The 17,356-nt window shown below is 37.4% G+C and overlaps 2 protein-coding genes across 5 annotated transcripts; both read right to left on the minus strand.

Moving 5' to 3' along the window:
* Nucleotides 1–283: 283 nt before the first annotated feature.
* Nucleotides 284–6,618, minus strand: LOC140788286 (GTP-binding protein At2g22870). 3 transcript variants are annotated; one of them, XR_012108999.1, is made up of 5 exons: nt 5,984–6,597; nt 5,746–5,815; nt 4,419–4,581; nt 3,587–3,935; nt 284–757 (listed from the first exon to the last, which is right to left on the minus strand). XR_012108999.1 is itself a non-coding variant. In XM_073137476.1 (4 exons), the coding sequence occupies exons 1-4, from the start codon at nt 6,498–6,500 to the stop codon at nt 3,717–3,719; spliced, it is 969 nt and encodes a 322-aa protein (XP_072993577.1). In that variant the 5' UTR covers nt 6,501–6,618; the 3' UTR covers nt 3,305–3,716. The 3 variants fall into 3 exon arrangements, 1 of the variants encoding a protein (XP_072993577.1); XR_012108998.1 differs by having other exon boundaries at nt 284–920; XM_073137476.1 differs by lacking the exon at nt 284–757 and having other exon boundaries at nt 3,305–3,935; nt 5,984–6,618.
* Nucleotides 6,619–7,032: 414 nt separating this feature from the next.
* On the minus strand, nt 7,033–16,152 carry LOC140788287 (uncharacterized). Of its 2 annotated transcripts, none has more exons than XM_073137479.1 (15): nt 15,767–16,152; nt 14,841–15,237; nt 14,562–14,739; nt 13,294–13,433; nt 11,904–13,212; nt 11,704–11,804; nt 11,401–11,545; nt 11,001–11,069; nt 10,861–10,906; nt 10,376–10,596; nt 10,151–10,230; nt 9,894–10,029; nt 9,462–9,630; nt 7,999–8,081; nt 7,033–7,710 (listed from the first exon to the last, which is right to left on the minus strand). In XM_073137479.1, the coding sequence occupies exons 1-15, from the start codon at nt 15,867–15,869 to the stop codon at nt 7,600–7,602; spliced, it is 3,288 nt and encodes a 1,095-aa protein (XP_072993580.1). In that variant the 5' UTR covers nt 15,870–16,152; the 3' UTR covers nt 7,033–7,599. The 2 variants fall into 2 exon arrangements, with proteins under 2 accessions (XP_072993580.1, XP_072993579.1); XM_073137478.1 differs by having other exon boundaries at nt 10,376–10,746.
* Between the last annotated feature and the right edge of the window lie 1,204 nt (nt 16,153–17,356).

A 17,356-nucleotide genomic window follows, 5' to 3' on the forward strand; every position in this document is an offset into this window, starting at 1 on the left:
GAAAGGATTTTAAATCTAAATAGACCAATTACTGACACTAGTCGAAATTTATTCCTAATCCATTTATAGTACATAGCCATGCATTGACATCATGCCATGACCAGTGTACATTCTAAACATTTGCAATATAAAATTCGAATCTCATGCAAAAGCATAAGCTTGCATGTACATAAAGAGCTCATCACTACAACCCGATATACTGACCGATGACAGAATTTAATAGATTTTTCTATTCGATCTATATGTGTGTATAATTTAGATCTACTGTGATTAATTCTTGAGATACACACACAACATAATTAGTTCTTTATAAAGTCTATAATTAACTTGCATGTTAATAATTAAAAATAAATAAATAAATAAAAGGTGAGATCCCACAAGGCACACAGTATGAGAGTACAAATCCCTATGGCGTATGATGTGAGAGGGGTACAAAAGCTTTCGTTGGCATCTCCACTGAGTTCCCGGGACCAATCAAAGAGTCTACCAATAGGATGTCAAATTGTCACCAAAATCTTAAAACTATAACGCGTGCCTGCAATTCTTCAAGAAACTCTTTTTGTATCAATCGGTCATAGGTACGAATCCAAGCTCTGCAATCTCTCGTGCTATTCTTTTGTTTTCTCACTTAGCTTCTGAATTCTTGCAGCACCAAAGCGTGCTTCTGAACTGCTACACTGTGGCATTCAGGCATAGATCATAGCCACATCAACTAGTGTACGAGAATGCTATTTGCTTCCACCAAGGACATGCAAGACTGTAGCATCATATGACAAAATCTTCATCATTCCATCATGCAAGTAAGATTTATGGCAATCATTGTGATGCTCCAGTCATCAAGGTGCATATTAACCAGGCATAAAAGATTTATCCAAAAATAATAAATATAGATCCATTGACAAGCGCACATATAGTTACACCTGTTATAGCATCTGGTGTTGTTAGTCATGGTGATGATATAATGAATTAGAAAAGGATAGATACATAAATAGGTGAAGCTACCTGTCAAGAACATAACAAACTTTATAATGAAAACAATATTGAAAGAGTAGCGCCATTAGAATATGGAAGTGAACCACAGTAGGACAAATAAACCATTAAGGGCATCTCACTTAGAAACCAAGTAGAATAAGCAGCACTAAACCACAAAGACTATTAAAAGAATAATTTCTTGCTGGATTTTGACAAATATATTACACTAATGCCAAAGGTGTAGACTGTAGCTTGACATCTGCAATGCCACCTTCTAAAAGCCAGAGAACAATCTTGTAAATAATGTAGTGGAGTTAGTTTTAATTAAAGTAAGAATTCATTGGAACATCAATGCATTTAGAAATTTTTATGTCTTATCATATCAAAAAGCAAATTCTCAATATAGTATACAAGAGGAATAAGGGGCAAGGGGAATCAGCACTACGACATCAAGTTTGACTGGGAAATCATATGACGGCAGTTAAGAACAAAGTGAGACGATAACAAAATTTAAATGCACTATACTTCTTATGTATATTAATCATTTTCTCCAGGCCTATGTCCTCTAGGTGACAATTCTCGCAAAATAAATCAAATAAATCGAAAACTCCAAATTTTGTGATACTACATGGAAACACTCTGACGTAGAAACTGTCACATATGGAACACACAATCAAGAGTACAAATTAACAACCATGGTGCATCACATGGTTGATATCAGTCACTTCAAGAAAGCAAAACTAGTAGATAGTTAAGTGTCTAACTTAGTTCAAACAGCAAGTTTAATAGGCAATAAACTTTCCTTAATCCTCACAAACAATTAAACACTCTCCAGTAAAGAATAAACATCATGAATTTGATAACCACATTGACAATAGCATTTACCTTCTGAGTTCTGAAATGTCACACTGAGTTTTAGTCCATAATAACTCAAAATTTATTGCATTTTATTATTAAGAAAAGATCCTCCCTAGTATGAAGAATACTCATAGTTCAATAATAGTCCTGCATTTAACTTGAAACATTTCATCATTAGCTTTACCAAGTGCTCTCTAAGAAAAAGATGCTCCTCTATTTTTCATGGAATACAACTCTGCTCAAAATATGTGTCAATCTGTAGCACCATGGACTAGGAAAAGACAACCATCACTACCAAAAGAATCACCTTTTTAAGTGATCACTGCGAATAGGCAGAAACCATGAATTTATCTGTTCATCACTCTTACAAGTGAACTTATTAGGACATAGGAATATACTCTACATCATTTCCTCCACTTCTCCTGGAACTTATGCAAGGAATCAAAGGCAGACCCCACAGAGCAACCTTCTATGTTATATTTAAGGTTATCAGGAACTAATTGGTGGGTCATGGAAGCAACTAATTCATGATATACAAATACTACTTCGGTCGTGGAATATACTCCTTGAACTTTTACATAAAAATGCTACCTAAGGCCTCTTGTAGTATCTTGATTTAGAGTATAAGGAGAGAAGTTATCAAGTTGGTGACTAGCCGTTAACTAATGTAGATTTATAGTTAGAGGAGGCCAGTGCCACCAAGTTCAAGGAGCAAATCTAAAAGCTTCATTAAGGAATCATAAGAAAGAAAAAGGAATTGCAAGTGCATGTTCAACAGGCAATGCATGAATAAAATTGCTGCCTGTCCTCTGTGGCCCCCAATAGGAAGTAAAGCCACCTGGTGATTGAAAACATCCACTACAAATAAAGAGGGAAAAGATCTTCACAGAAGCAGCAAAATCACTAGTTTAAGGCCTTGAACAACTTCGAGTTTAGCCAAAAACACCTCCAGCGTCACGACCTAGAGTCAGTGTGAGTTTTAACTTTTAAGGCCTTAAATTGTCTCTCAACCATTTTCTTATCCCATGTGAAGTGCATTGGAATGAGAGACAGATTGAGAAATAATTGGAACTAAATGCTTAATTGGTGTTGTATAAATTCTCACAGTGGACAAAATATTTTAGAAACTATAAAGTGGAAGGGAAGCCATTGAAAGTCGATACTACCACAACCAAATTAATCAAAATTAAGAATATATACATATAATAACTGATGCAGAAAGCAGAATGAACATTAGAAACTCATAGTTCCAGTTGGCATTTCATAAAAATAAAGTATTGACGTGACAAGGCATATCATCCTCTTGTGACATAATCAATATCAATTAGATCTTACCAAGAGTAAATTAAGGTAATGGTATATCTTTGAAAACATTTTTCTAAGGTTGTAAGTTATCTTGGCATGATGCCATTCGGCTCAACATAGAATGTAAAAGACAGATGACAGAAAAGCAGCAGATTTATATCAAAAACCATACCTCCAGATTCTCCAGTGAGGGTTGTGGACTTGTTTTCCAGATTTGATGAATGATTTTAAGGATCTTTTATTGTTGAGACATATAGACAAGTGATAAATGTAGAAGAGAACTTAACAGATAATAAACTTTTCCTTATCCAATATATCATTCCTTTTTTTTTCTCTTTTCGCACACATAAGCAAGCTAATTTATCCAGAGATTGTATTGACTAATTGATATTCCCAGTTCTTCTCATCAAGTCAAGTATACTCTGAGCCATTGAGCAGCTAGTAGACTTACATTTTGACATTGTCGCATAAATTGGTACTAGTGAAGGCTCTGCTGTTTAGGTGCCCATGCATCACTGTCAAAAAGCCGAGAACCTTTCCTATTCCTAGCAACAACTTCAATATAGTTCTTTGATATAACCCTAATGTTTTAGCCAATAGTTTCTGAGCTGCGACATATGCAAAAGTATCTCATCTCGGCCTTGATTAGTGACACTACTTGTCATGATCCATGGTGGTGCAGCCTGGAAAAATTCGCGTATCAAGTTTTGAAAATCTTCAACATTCTCTTCAGGTCTCTTACCACCATTCTTCCTCTTCTTTCGTTTGTCACATTTCGTGAATATCAGTGTCATTGGAATCTGAATAGAGAAAGCAAATTAAGCAGAGAAATTGAAAACTTGTAGACAAGATTTAAAAAATTATACACCAACCAAGTTTTTGGAAGCAAGAAATATGTGGCACAATGATCTCTCCCTTGCTAGTTATAGGCAGTAGACATCATTCAAGCAGTTCAAACCTAGTACACCACTAATTTTGATGATAAAATTAAATATCTTTCTATGGAGCTAGAAATATCATTCATCACAGTCAACCTTGATTGTTACCTTAAACGCTTGCAAGTTCAACTACTACAAACAAAATAAATAAGAGTCGCTTGAGAATCAAAACTGTACTTGTTTTATTACACAATTCTCTTCTGACTGTCTTAATTTATGTAATGTCCATTGCTTTCTAGTTAGCCAAACTAACTAGATTAATTGCTACTTGAGTTATCAATACTACAACAAAGGGCAATATATACTGAGAAGTTGAGCCTTCTAGAACTATAATACAAGTCTTACCTGGTTCTGACCAAGCCAACTAGCATATTCAAGATCAATCTTCTTAGCAGGAATACTTGCATCTATAAGGAGGAAGACAGACACTAATGTCTCTCGGTTAAGGAAGTAATTTTTGGTGAACTCATCCCAATTTGTCCGGACTTCATGTGGTGCAGCAGCATATCTGTTGAGGACATGTAGTTCGCTGACAATCAGAAACTGCAACAAATTTCTCAAGATAACATAATAAATCATTATTCCATATCTTAAGGATAGCACATTTACCCTGTCATATAAAGAAACAAGGATAATTGCACTTTTTAGGCATTTGTGTCACAAGAACCATAATTTATCATTGCAGGGACTAGGTAGCATTCTGATGACCCCCAATATTTGCTAAGTATGAGATCTTACCTACGTGCTATATAGCAGGATTAAAGAAGTTATCCTCCAGTTAGACCCCACCACTACCATGGAAGACTACCTCCCAAAGTGGCCAAGATGACATTTAGCTCTAAGAGCACACCTGGTTGGAACATAAAGTACAACATGCATAGTTGCACTATCTGTTAGAGAAAATCATGACATCACTATACTGCAGGGAGGAGCTACAATACAAAAAATGTAGATATCCCCCTTTGACTGGTTCTTATCATGGTATAGAGAGAGAAGGGCAAGCGGAGAATTTGGCTCCTGTTCATGTTTTACTCTCCCCTTATTCGCAGATAAGGGGGAGTTAAGCAGTAACAGGACATTCCTAAGCTTTGTTAGTACAAAATTCCAAGATTTAAAAGAAAGGAACAAGGTACTAGCGCATAAAATTACATAAACACAACCTGAACTAGATAAATACCACCACAGTGGCAATTTTTTATATTCAATTTGATCCCAAAACCATGAATAGGTTTGACTCTCAAATTTCGGTAGGTTCACTCCAATTTGATGGTTCAACAGGGGTCAATGGTTGAAAATACAATTCAGTTGTTCAAGAGACAATAGTCAATTTGATTAAAAATAAGGGACCGGTGAAAAGGGTATTAATTGCTCCGGTTCCAAACAAACAATCAGGTCACATCTTGATACATCGGAGCCCAGTCCAAACCTAGTACATGCCTATACCACACAAGCATTGGTGTGTGTAGTCTGCTCCAAATATCACAACTAATTAATTTATATTTTCTCCTAGGCACACTACCGGCTCCATCAATCAAAGTAAGTGTTGCATATTAACACAACCATTCACGAACGTTGTCTTCCAGAAAGCAACTATGACTTTGTAAATGACAGATTAGTATAGAAGTATCATACTGATGCAAACTACCAGCTATGTGGAGCTGAGAAATCATACCCATATCCAGGCAAATCCACAAGGTACCAGCTATCATTTATCCGAAAATGATTGATCAACTGGGTTTTCCCTGAAAAAAAACAAGCATCCCCACATAAACAAAAATAGATAGCACCAAAAGAATAACAGAAACCCTAATCCAACATCAAAAGGATCGAAATTTGACACTTATAACCGCTACTTCGTCATCCCCTCATAATTTTTAAACCCTAAAATCTAAAAAGACTAACTGACGAACCGGGCTTCTTGGAGGTAAGGGCGAGCCGCTTGCGGCGGACGATGGAATTAAGGAGTGAGGATTTCCCGACGTTGGAGCGACCAACGAGTGCGAACTCGGGGATCCCATCAGAGGGGCAGTCCTCCGTCCTGACACTACTCTTAACGAAGTCGGCGGTGACCACCTGCGCATTCCTAGCATAAGGCCCAAGCACAATGTTTGACCCCTTGAGAACTCTCCCACTGGCCGCCGCCGACGAGATGTCTACCTCGGGCGGCACGAATAGCTTATCGAGGGGGATTCGGATCTGGATATCGTCCTCTTCGACGAATGGAGATAGGAGAGACGGGGGATTGGAATCGTGAGTCTCTTCTTCTAAGGGGAGGGAGACGGCGAGTTGAGCTCTGGTGGTGAAGGTAGAGGAGAAGGGGAGGAGGGAAGCGAGACGGGGTTTGGTCGGGAGGAGGAATAGATGGGAGAGTAAGGAAGGCGGAGGGGTGGAGACGGAGGAGAAGAAGAAGCGGGATTGGAGGAGCATCGCGTCGAGTGGAGAGCGACGAGCTTGAGAGCTTCTTAGCTTTGATTTCGGCGCTCGAAGTGGATAAAGTCCCGATACTTACATGTGATATTATTGCGTGGACTGCAAACAGAACTCCGGTTTGCAATAGGCCGCTTAAATACCCATATCATAGTTACTTCATTTTCTCTTCTTCCGAAGGAAAATATTATCAACGTTTTTGGATGGAGGCATAGAATTAACCGGGACTCGTTATACGTGACACTGCCAGAGTGGCAATTACTGAGTAGCATAAGGTTAACTCCCTCTAATTATACTTAAGACAATATCTCGTCATTATTTTGCAAAAGAAGCACAAATGAATTAATCAGCTTTCATCACAGCTTAAGGATAGATATGAGCATACTAGCATGCACTACGGCAGCAAACCGACTTGTTTGTGAATACGAAGTACTGATACAACTGTTAAATACTTCAGGTACATGGATAATAAAAAGACTCAATAATACATCAAGCCTAACATTTTGCTGAGAAGAACCAACTAAACAAGTCAGAAGCACAAAATTTTCACTCTTCATTGATAGAAGCAGTTTCTTGGTTACAAAAAATTGAAGTATGAAAGACAAAATTATCCACTACAAAGGCAAATTTCTAAGTCAAAAAAAAAAAGAAAAAAAGAAGAAAAGAAACTAGCTTTCAATGAATCAAGACGTATAGTATTTACCCAACCTAGTCTTCCTTTTTTTTTTCCTTTGATAGGAGAGATGATCTTAATCCTCTCTTCAACGGGATCAAACCCAAAACCAATGGCTAGACAGCCATAATTCTGTGACAAGGTGAGACGTTACCTTACCCAGCTAAATGTACAAAGGGAATGAGTTCAATTGGACCATGCAAATTGCCCACAAGGAGTACTCAGGACCTTCCCTTGCAAGCCAATACCGCCTTATTTACAAATGACTAATTGCGCACACTGACAATCTTCTATTGCAAAACTTCCAATAGCAATCGCTGCGATAAAACAAATCCACATAACGCATAACCAACTACTGATTTACCAAACAGTTTGTGCACCCATAGGTCCAAGTAGGGGTTCATGTATGGTCCCCAGCTACCTCAACTAATCTTTCCCTTCATGGCACTGCCTTACAACATCATCTAACTCGGGAAATGCCGCTAGAAGAAGTAGCTCTAGGAGTTCAAATGCCAACTGCCTTAAACAAACAGGGGACTGCAGAGAAAAAAGAAAACAGGTGAGACCACACTATTAAGGAGTACACCAGGTGAGAATCATCTCACTTCATCAACTATGAGACTTGTAGATTATAGGTTAAGCGCATTTACAGAGCATCAATGTGCATGGTGCTATCCTATGCCATGTCAATAAAGCTCTCAATAGAGCGATCTTTCCGTGTGGAGAACAGGAAAACAGCGCAGCTACAACTTGCGCTGACCCATGTTTTCCTTCCACCTCCCCATCCAAGTATAGCACATCAAGGTATTCAGGAAAAAAAATTACCTGAAGAAAGAAATATATATCTTGAGCACACTTCTCATACTCCTTCCGACCAACGAGACTTACAAGGGAAGCTGGTGCCTTATCTGTAAGAAGACATTGACATAATACATGCTGTATGGATAGAAAAACTACATAAAAAGAATAACATGTAGATAGCAAATCATCATTATGTCATGTCATGATAGAAGATAGCTTTATGATGCATGTTCAAATAAAAATTTCATCTGACAAGATCAATAACTTGCTGACGTCCAACAGGATTAGGAATAGTATAAGTTTTCTCTGTGTATATTATACAATAGTGTCTATGGAGTAACATGCAAGTTATTTCTTTCTACATCACTACCAAAGAGTATAACTACATGATGTGAGATACTTTTAAAAATTTGAATGTTCTATGATAGATCTACAGAGAATAATTACCCTCAACATAATAACCTAAGAACCAACGAACTTGAACATGTAAAATACTCTTCAAGAATATAATAGTTATGCATAACCAAGAAAAAAAAAATCCCTACTTTTACTATACCTGTGTAGTTACTAGTTATCCAATCTATTGAATATCAACAGGTCCCTCATCCTAGGGAGTAAGAATTACATTGATAAGCTAAATGCTGTATAAATGATTGGAAACATTACAGCGGATTAAGTTTAGTAAACCAAACTATTACTGACAGAATAATCATTAACAATGTGACATGAACATATGTAACAGACTAACAGTATGGCTCTAAAACTTCATCTCCAACTAGGAAAAATTCATTTGAAAAAAATTAACTTTCTGTTTCTAAACATCCAAGATCAAGCCTCATTCACTGTAGTCATTGTTCAATAGCACTCCAAAACTAAAGAGTAACTTTCTATTTTCTAACATCCAAGATCAAGCCTCAATCACTGTGCTCACTGCTTAATAGCACTCCAAAACTAACTTTTATCTGTCGATATCATATCATTGTCTACATTGCACCAGTCCACTACATCACCAAAAGTATATGAACTTATGTGAAATCGTATTCAAGTATTTCAAGGTTTATCAGATCAGGAGATTTATAGGACCTCGGTATAAAGTCAACTATTATGGCAAGTGCTTTGTGAGAAAAAAAGCATCTAATGCCTCTCAAAGAAGAAGTGCATCAGAAAGGTCATAATTAAGTTTTAAGAAGATAACATTCCAATATTATGATGAATATGGATTCATCTGTCCATCAACCACAGTCAAAACTGGAGGTTAATATGCATCACAAGGCAAATGGCATAAACCAAACAACCACCAATGGATCTTGCCTTTGCTGAATCTTTTACTCCCATGATAATAATACTTACAATTCCTCGAGCCTCCGTCGTCACACTAATGTCTTTTAATGCTCTCAGAAAGAAAGACCCAACAGCTCATTGATAACTAAAATACAATTATCCATAGTTCACAAGACTAGCAGAGAAAATGGAAAAATAGGTCTCACCAATTATTATTTCACGGACAAATTGTGCACGACGAGCAGCTTCTAGTTGTTGTTCAGTAGTCAACAAGTTCTCCTTCATGCCATTGCTCTGACCAGCCGGAGAAGAAACTGGTGTTGCAGGTTTGCGCTTAGGATGTTTGGTTATGAAAATTCCATCAGGCCAGAGTATCTATTCCGGATCAAATATTGAACCAAATATTATCATCTCAAAGTGAAATAGGAATTATGAGTGGTAATAAGATTTGATTAGAATAAAGTGGCTAAAATGCATTGTTTGCTTTCATGGGAGCATATTGATGGAAAATTAGAAGTATTTTTTACATCCTTTTTTATATCTTAAGCAATTGGCATATTTAATTCGCAAAATATAAAACAACAAATGATTACTCAAGGAATGTGTTTATGGAATGAGAAATATTTCCAAGCATTTACTTGTTCAACACGGTTGATTGTAGAAGCAATCACTGATCCTTTCCTAAGAATCTGGATTTTCTCAATAAGCCAGTCGTCAAACGCATCTCCCATTCCTAATTGTAATAAATGCTTTGCTACCCAAAATGCTTGACGCCTACATAGAGATGATAAAGGTATTAGGGATGGAAACTACTGGTGTGAGATCACTTAATTATTACAAAAATGTAAGAAAATGACAAATTTTATGCTTGCAACCAACTACATAAATGAAATACCTAATCCAACCACCATCTTGAAGCTGGAAAATTACACCGACCAAATTTAATATGGGGATACTCAGATTAGGGGGCACCCACTGCATTAAGAAATGCATAGTGTTATCTAAGTGCACAAGATGGAATAGAATACAACAATTAAAGGAGTTAACATTTATAGACAAAGCATTTATGTAAAACTCAGCTATTTAAATGGATTTTATGGAAAAAAAAAGTATTACTTACTTCAGTAGGGATAACCAAGTCCTCATCATTTTCAACTACCTGAGACATCTTTTGTGGACTCTCATCCCCTAATGAAATTTTCTTAGGTTTCTCTGATTTTCTGACTGAGGAAGCATCATTCTGAAGCTTGGTCTCATTGTCAATCCCAGGATTATCTAGATATAAATCTGCACTCGTTCCTGTTTTATGTTGCATGTTTCCTTTCCTCAGCCTCAAACCATCTGCCGCAATGTAGTTCTTGTTAATTTGTATAAAATCTTCTTTACTAGCATAACTTGAAATTTTTCCTATAGAAGACAAGTGGTCATTCAGATCTTCAGCTGAGCTGCAAATGTTTGCAGTCTTCTCAAATGGTTTCTCATGTAAGCTAACTGGAGATATAATCAGATAGAGAGGTCTATGTTAGGAAACAAAATATATGATTAAGGTGGAGGGGTCAAAGCTAAAATTCATTAAAATAAAAGAAAGGGAGAAAACAAGATCACCTGACAATGTTTGAATAATTGAGAGAGAATCTGAGAACATGTATGTCTGCATTACATAGTATTGTATAACCAGTTTATTCCAACCAAGAAAAGGTAAACATACAATGAGAATGACTAGAATATTAAAAGCAAATGCTAACCTGTGAATCAACACTAAGAAAATCCCACACCTCTATAGATCCCGATATAGTTGGAATTTGGAGAAGCTTCTATGGATTAGGAAAGAGAGTAAGTATTATAAGGCATGTCTTAATAAAAGTACAAAAGGAAGTACGAAAGCAAATAAAATAGTAGGAGTGGTGTGATAAGAAATTATTTCTGGGTGTGAAAGGGCCATGTAGATAGTCAATTTCAGCTTTATAAAAAAATATGATTTGCAACCTTAAGGAACTTCTCAATACACCTTCTAGGACTAGCATTGCAACAAGAATGTCATTAAATCATGAAACACGAGTTGAAGAAAGCAAGACTAATTCTTCTATCAGCATTACGAACTGATTAAGAAACTTGCTTAGCCTTGAGTGTGACTAAACAACACACCTTCAAATATGTATCAAGCAATTTACATCTTTCTTGAACAACAGAAACCTCTAATCCGGATGAAAGAAAGTGTTTTGGTGGCAAACTAAGATTATACTCGGGAAATTCTTTCAAACGTCGATGAAGCTCCTCGAAATGACGAAACCTAATAAAAAAACACTGAACATTAAAAGCCAGAAATAATTAAATTTCACATTTTCTAAGCAAATTCAATGAGACTTAGTGCATAATGAAAAAAAAAATGGTAAATATTCTTTTCCAAGTAAGGAGAAAACATCTCCCTTGAGATACTTGATCTAATACCTCCTCTTGATGGACCAACTATAGTTGTTTGCATCATTCACTGCAATGGAGTATACAGCAAACGTTCCTGATCCACTCCTTACAATATTGGCTCCTGATACCTGCATTCAGTAATGCCTTCATCAATCAAATATAATCATACTATCTAATTACTAGAAATTGGAGCATATTCAATTTTGGATAGTTTTATCAGGAATTACCTCACATCTTAACTTTATAAATGAATCTGCCAGGACACAATTGTCGGGGTACTTTGATAAAGATGATGATTCAGAAGCTGAAATGGATGACTGAGAAGAAGAAGTATCTGCTCCACTATAAATCCTACCCAAAATATCCACTTCAGGGTCATCACCAAAATTTTCTGTTCTTGAACCATTTTTGGATGCATTTAGTATATCCTGGCCATCTCCCAGTGGAAAAGATGTTCTTTCAATCTCTTGCCAGGCTGGGACTTTTCGACTGCTTGACCGAGATCTTTTTCTTCCTGATGAAGTGCTTGATGCCCTTGGATTGCGACCATGAACTTTATTACTCTTCTTTGCTTTGTCGAAATCAGAAATTTCCAGAGGATGACGTATTTGTGAAGAAGAAACATTTCCTTGCCTTTTGCTTTCCCAAACTCTGGTTCCAGGAGAATCAAGACCTGTTACATTATTGTTTTCATCATCTTCAGTAGGATAAGAGCTCTCACTATCTGGTCCAATCTCTTCATGATAGGTTTGCCCTTTCCTTTCTTCATCTAATGTATTTGTCTGATGATTTGAGCCATTAGAATCAGCATGGGAATGCAAACTTTCTACCAAATGTTGATCCTCACGTTTAGAGGGAGTGATGGTTTTACTTTGTATCTTAACAGTATTCCTGTGATGTTCTGCTGAGTTGTCTTCTGGCACCAAAGAATGATGTAATAGATAAGTGTTCCCTGAAGATGTATTCTGTGGAGCTTGTTTTGACACCTGATCTGAGTCATCCTTCTTTCTGTAATTTCTTCCTTTTGTCCACATATTTTCAAAATGTTCTGGTGCAAGAGCTTGATTCTTTCTTTTTGAAATCATATCCAAAGTTTGTGCCCACTCACCTCCACAACTATTTGTTACTGTCTTCTTTTCATCATTGTTTGAAGAATCTAAATGCAAACCACTAGTAGAAAGTGTTTGAGCTTCTATACCCACAAGGTTTGAATTGGAAGGAAGCAGAATATTGCTCATAGGCACCACAGAATTACTGAGCAAATTAGGAGCAGCTTTTTTTGAATTATTCTGAGAATATGTTGGGTTACTACTCCTAATGAGCTGGCCGTCTGCAGTTTTTGAATACTCATTCCTAAACTGCACAAGTTCAACCCCTGGAGCTGAGCGGTCCTGTAAAGTTGAAAGTTGATCTGCTGATGGCACTGGAGGCCCATTTCTCTTGATCAGGATTGCCTCTTCTTCTGAAGGTGTAGCTTTCTTCACAGCCTTATTGGCATAAGAAAGAGCCAAAGATTCAATCCTTTCATTAATGAACCTGTCATGCATATTAAAGCCACAAACTAAGTGGATAGAACTAACATGTTGTCGAGGAATACGTAGAAAATTAGGCAGTTACCTAGGATTCGCTAAGTTCAGAACTGGTCTAATAACTGAACAGGAAAGAAGTTCTCTAACAGTGTAGCGGAAGAAAGAGCACTGTAGGTCTTCAGACTTGAAAGTGATAGAGATAAGCCCATTCATGAAACGCTGCAAAACCTGTAGAAATTTTTTTTGGAAATGTTAAATTCTATTCTCTGAATCCTCTATTAGTTCATTTGCACATTATACATCATTAATAGTCAATAAAGTTTACTTTGAACTTGATACTTTTTAAACATGAACTATAGCTTTTTCATTTGAATGTATAGTACTTCATCATCTGTTCAACTTTGATCATACACAGATACAACAAACAGTAACACCACCAAGCAACTAGTCCCAAACTATCTGGAGTTGGCTATAATTCCATATGGATCCTTTCTTAATGTTATTATGTACACACATAGATTCAGTAGTGCAGATAAAATATTATTCCATTTGAAGCACTATTTCTGAAAGAAGGGCAAACTAGGAATCTTGTGTCATTAGTTATTTTACTTCAACTAATCAAACCATGGGATGAAACTCAATTCACCCAAGAAAACAAATAAATTAAATAAGAAGTTATTGCAGAAGAATATTAGACTCAAGTCGCAAAGTCCAAACTATTGAAAGATCATAGCATAATATGAAGGTCATTATCATAATTCACAACCAACAACTCCATACCGCTTCCCTGAGTAATTTTTTTTAGGAGAACCCCAAGTAATTTAAGACGCAAGTGAAACAGGTTTTAACTCTTAAGTAAAGCATTTGAAGAAAAGGTTACAGTCAAAGAGAGATATATAACTGATAGAAGTTATATAACCAATGTCTCTGATAAGTCTATTCATATCCACTAACATCCATAACTTCATAAGCTTCAATATTTAAAGCTGAATATGAGTGGCACATTATTTGAGATTTAAGGTGGTGATCAGCAATCACATCATGAATGGGCAGGAATTAGTTAGGGCAATGATGATATATTCCTAACAATATTGAAATGAAGATACAATGTTCAGCTACTGTTTCTCCTATGTCCTTTTTTTTCTAGATCATAAAGCATCCATAAGCAGCCTCCAATAAATCTTTTTAATTTCATTAGAGCACCACTATTGGACTTTTCAGGTTGTTGAAATACACCTCCAAAGTGAGCAGCCGTATCAGTCATTCAGCAGGCCATATAAATATATTGAAATTGATCACCTAGCAACAAAAGTAAAATAACACAATATATTATCTAAACCAAGAAGCGCACACAACCTTGTGTTCAGCATCCACAGAATATAAAGCTGGATGTAATTTTTTTTCAGCTGCTAGAACTAGTCGCAGTTCGGTATCACGACGTTCAGTTGGCAGATTTTCAAACTTCTGCTTACCAATCTTAGCTTCGGTAGAACGATATAGCTCCAAATGATTGCATACAATGTTAATGATATCCCTGCAACAAAGTAGACAAGATTTAATGTAGAAATAGATAAATTTGAAAGAAATGCTGATGTTGCGTGTAAAGAAGGAAGAAAGAAATTCAATGTCTTAAACCTGGTGATGAGATCAATAAGATTTACATCTCTTGCTCGACTGGAAATTTCTCCAAGGACACCATTCATAATTTCAATTAATTCTTCTGGACCATCCCTGTCAGGCGTTATACGTGAGTACCAGAGATCTGTTACCCATTCAGATATTAAGTGCCTTGTGAATTGCTCAATTGCTGCTTCAACTGCAGGCGAGTTCACCTTCATCCTCCAATCTGACTTGTGAGACTTTGCAAGGGCAAAGTTTCGAAGTTCAATGGATCTCTTTTTCACAGATTGATCAACCAGGGAATCTTTGTTGAGTGCCCTTTTCCGAATATCAAGTTCGAGTGACATGTACCGAAAAAAAATGATCAATGCAGTGGCAACAGGCAGATTAACCCAAACTGAAGAGCTTGTCACTGGATTGAAAGATGATGATTAATCCAAGGTAATTTCCAGATACAAAAGTTGCATATATAAGTTCTCCACAGCTATGCACATATGATTAAACATGAATCAGCAGAACCAGTTACCAAATCAAAGAGGAATCATTACGAAACCAACAAGAGACACGAGCTTTCTTCTTCTTCTTCTTCTTCTTCTTCTTTCCTTTTCATTCTTACGGAATTAGCTGAATTTGAACTAAACAATGCTAATACAAAAACCTTAAAAGAAACCGAAATTTTAAGACAATTTATAAGAAGACTAGCGAATAAGACGTAATAGGTACACTAAGTGACTGTCCTTCCACAGAATATATGCCTCAAATCTATCAGACAATTCTACTCCTATTTCTAAGTATTTCATTTCACGTGTACGAAATCATAGCCCTTCTCTCTAATTAGTGCATCATTAGAGATCTCAAGCACTCGTCAAAGAAGCACGAGAAGAACGATTTGGCTAAACGGACACAAATCAAAATCGAACAGAAAAAAGAGAAGAACTCACGGGACATGAGATAGGAGAGGCCAAAGACGCATATAAGGAGCAAGACGACGCGCTTCTTGGCCTCCTCCGCCAGGTCGCGCACAGCCTGCCTCCCCGCAGCCATCTCCGCCCCTCTCCGTTCGAATCGCCGCCGAATCGAACCCCCTCAATTTCAAATCAAAACCTCCGATCGAACCCCTCCACGTATGGAGATCTCCTCTTCTTCTCCTACCTACCGAGAAAAGAGAAGCAAGTCAAAAATTAGGTGTCGCGGCGGAGGGCGGCGGAGGACGGCGGTGATCGGATTCAGCTGTAGGAGTCCAACGCCGAGAAGAGAAGAAGAAAGAGGCTCTCGTCTCCCCCTCCTTATGCGGGCCACCGGGCTGCGGTTTGGTGGCCTAAATGACAGAATAGCCCATTAGGAAGGGACTAAAACAGGCAGTTACCTCTCAAGAACTTGTGTAACTACAAGCACCGCCGCATAGACCTAGAATTTGACCCAACTCCACGTCGATTGCCTACAGACTCCGCCTGCACGAAAGCCTCAAAAGCGAGCAGTCGGCAGCATCTATTGGGACGTTCCTGCAACCGGGAATGCACACGATCTTCTGCATTCAGGGGGTGGAGCTCGACCCTTGCTTCCACGTAAGCGGGTGTGGATTGGTCCTTTCGGCAGTCCTAAAGGACGAAGAACTACCAGTCATCAACCGCTGGCTCGCGATCTAAAGATATATAGTAAGGTAAAGCAGTTGCTATAAGAATACTAACATGAAATAAGTTTCCAATCTCACGAGTTGTCAAATAGCCTGGCCTTAGTTCATAAGGATTATTTATGAATAAGATCTTACAACTTATAATTTATGTCATATATCTAATTGTAATCGTGTGGATTTCACTGCAGTTGCAGCTAACAGTTATTTGAAGTACGCATACCATGCACTAACGCCCCCAGAGAGGACATTAATTTTCATGTGGATTTGGGTACCATAATTGTCTATTATACGAAGAGGGTCTGAGTATCTGATAGTTTCCGGGTTACGGCTCCCAGAGAAATATGGAACTCCTTGGATTCTTTCACATTCAAGCATTTAAATTTTTTTAAAAAAAAAATCAACCAACGGGCTGAATATAATTTGTGACCTGAGAGTGAAATAGCATATTAGAGATCAATTTCATACAACTGTAGGGGGTGGAAGTAGATTTAAATTGCAACACAGACAAAACAAAGAACAAGCATAGCAGTGCAGAATCAAGCTTTGCAAAGTCTCATAATTTCTCAGGAGATAACTACCACACAATCTACTGGCTTCAGCCTCTGGATCTACATAATCCTGTTAGCACTCGCCTTTTATCGCACCACAGAAAGGCATGCATAAAACGAGAATGAATTTCAAACAGCAACCTGCATAGCAGGTTCTTTACCAAATAGAGATTTGCATAAGGAAAGAGACGGATTTCACAGCAAATTGCTCTCAGGCAAAATTCAAGTTAATTCTTCGGTATCAGTATCAATAGTGCCTTTTTCTTCCAAGTGAATAGGAATGGTTAGAGTTCTTCAGAAGTTCAGATAGTAATAGCTCCAATTTACGGGCCTCTAAGTTCTCAGAGTCC

This window comes from Typha latifolia, chromosome 5, assembly GCF_019914945.1.
Source record: "Typha latifolia isolate L0001 chromosome 5, TyphaL0001v2, whole genome shotgun sequence".
NCBI classification, from domain to species: Eukaryota; Viridiplantae; Streptophyta; class Magnoliopsida; order Poales; family Typhaceae; genus Typha; species Typha latifolia.

Bases quoted from the DNA above. Each gene is read 5' to 3' on its own strand.
- LOC140788287 (XM_073137478.1), bottom strand. From the start codon at position 15,869: ATGGCTGCGGGGAGGCAGGCTGTGCGCGACCTGGCGGAGGAGGCCAAG. The intron at 11,546-11,703 runs GTATTAGATCAA...TTTTTTTATTAG, and splicing joins AGTTGGTCCATCAAGAGGAG to GTTTCGTCATTTCGAGGAGC. The intron at 10,747-10,860 runs GTGATCTTGTTT...TTATATCTCCAG, and splicing joins AATTATTCAAACATTGTCAG to TTAGCTTACATGAGAAACCA.
- LOC140788286 (XM_073137476.1), bottom strand. From the start codon at position 6,500: ATGCTCCTCCAATCCCGCTTCTTCTTCTCCTCCGTCTCCACCCCTCCG. The intron at 4,582-5,745 runs GTATGATTTCTC...TGTCCTCAACAG, and splicing joins GTGGATTTGCCTGGATATGG to ATATGCTGCTGCACCACATG. The intron at 3,936-4,418 runs GTAAGACTTGTA...TTCTCTATTCAG, and splicing joins GTTGGCTTGGTCAGAACCAG to ATTCCAATGACACTGATATT.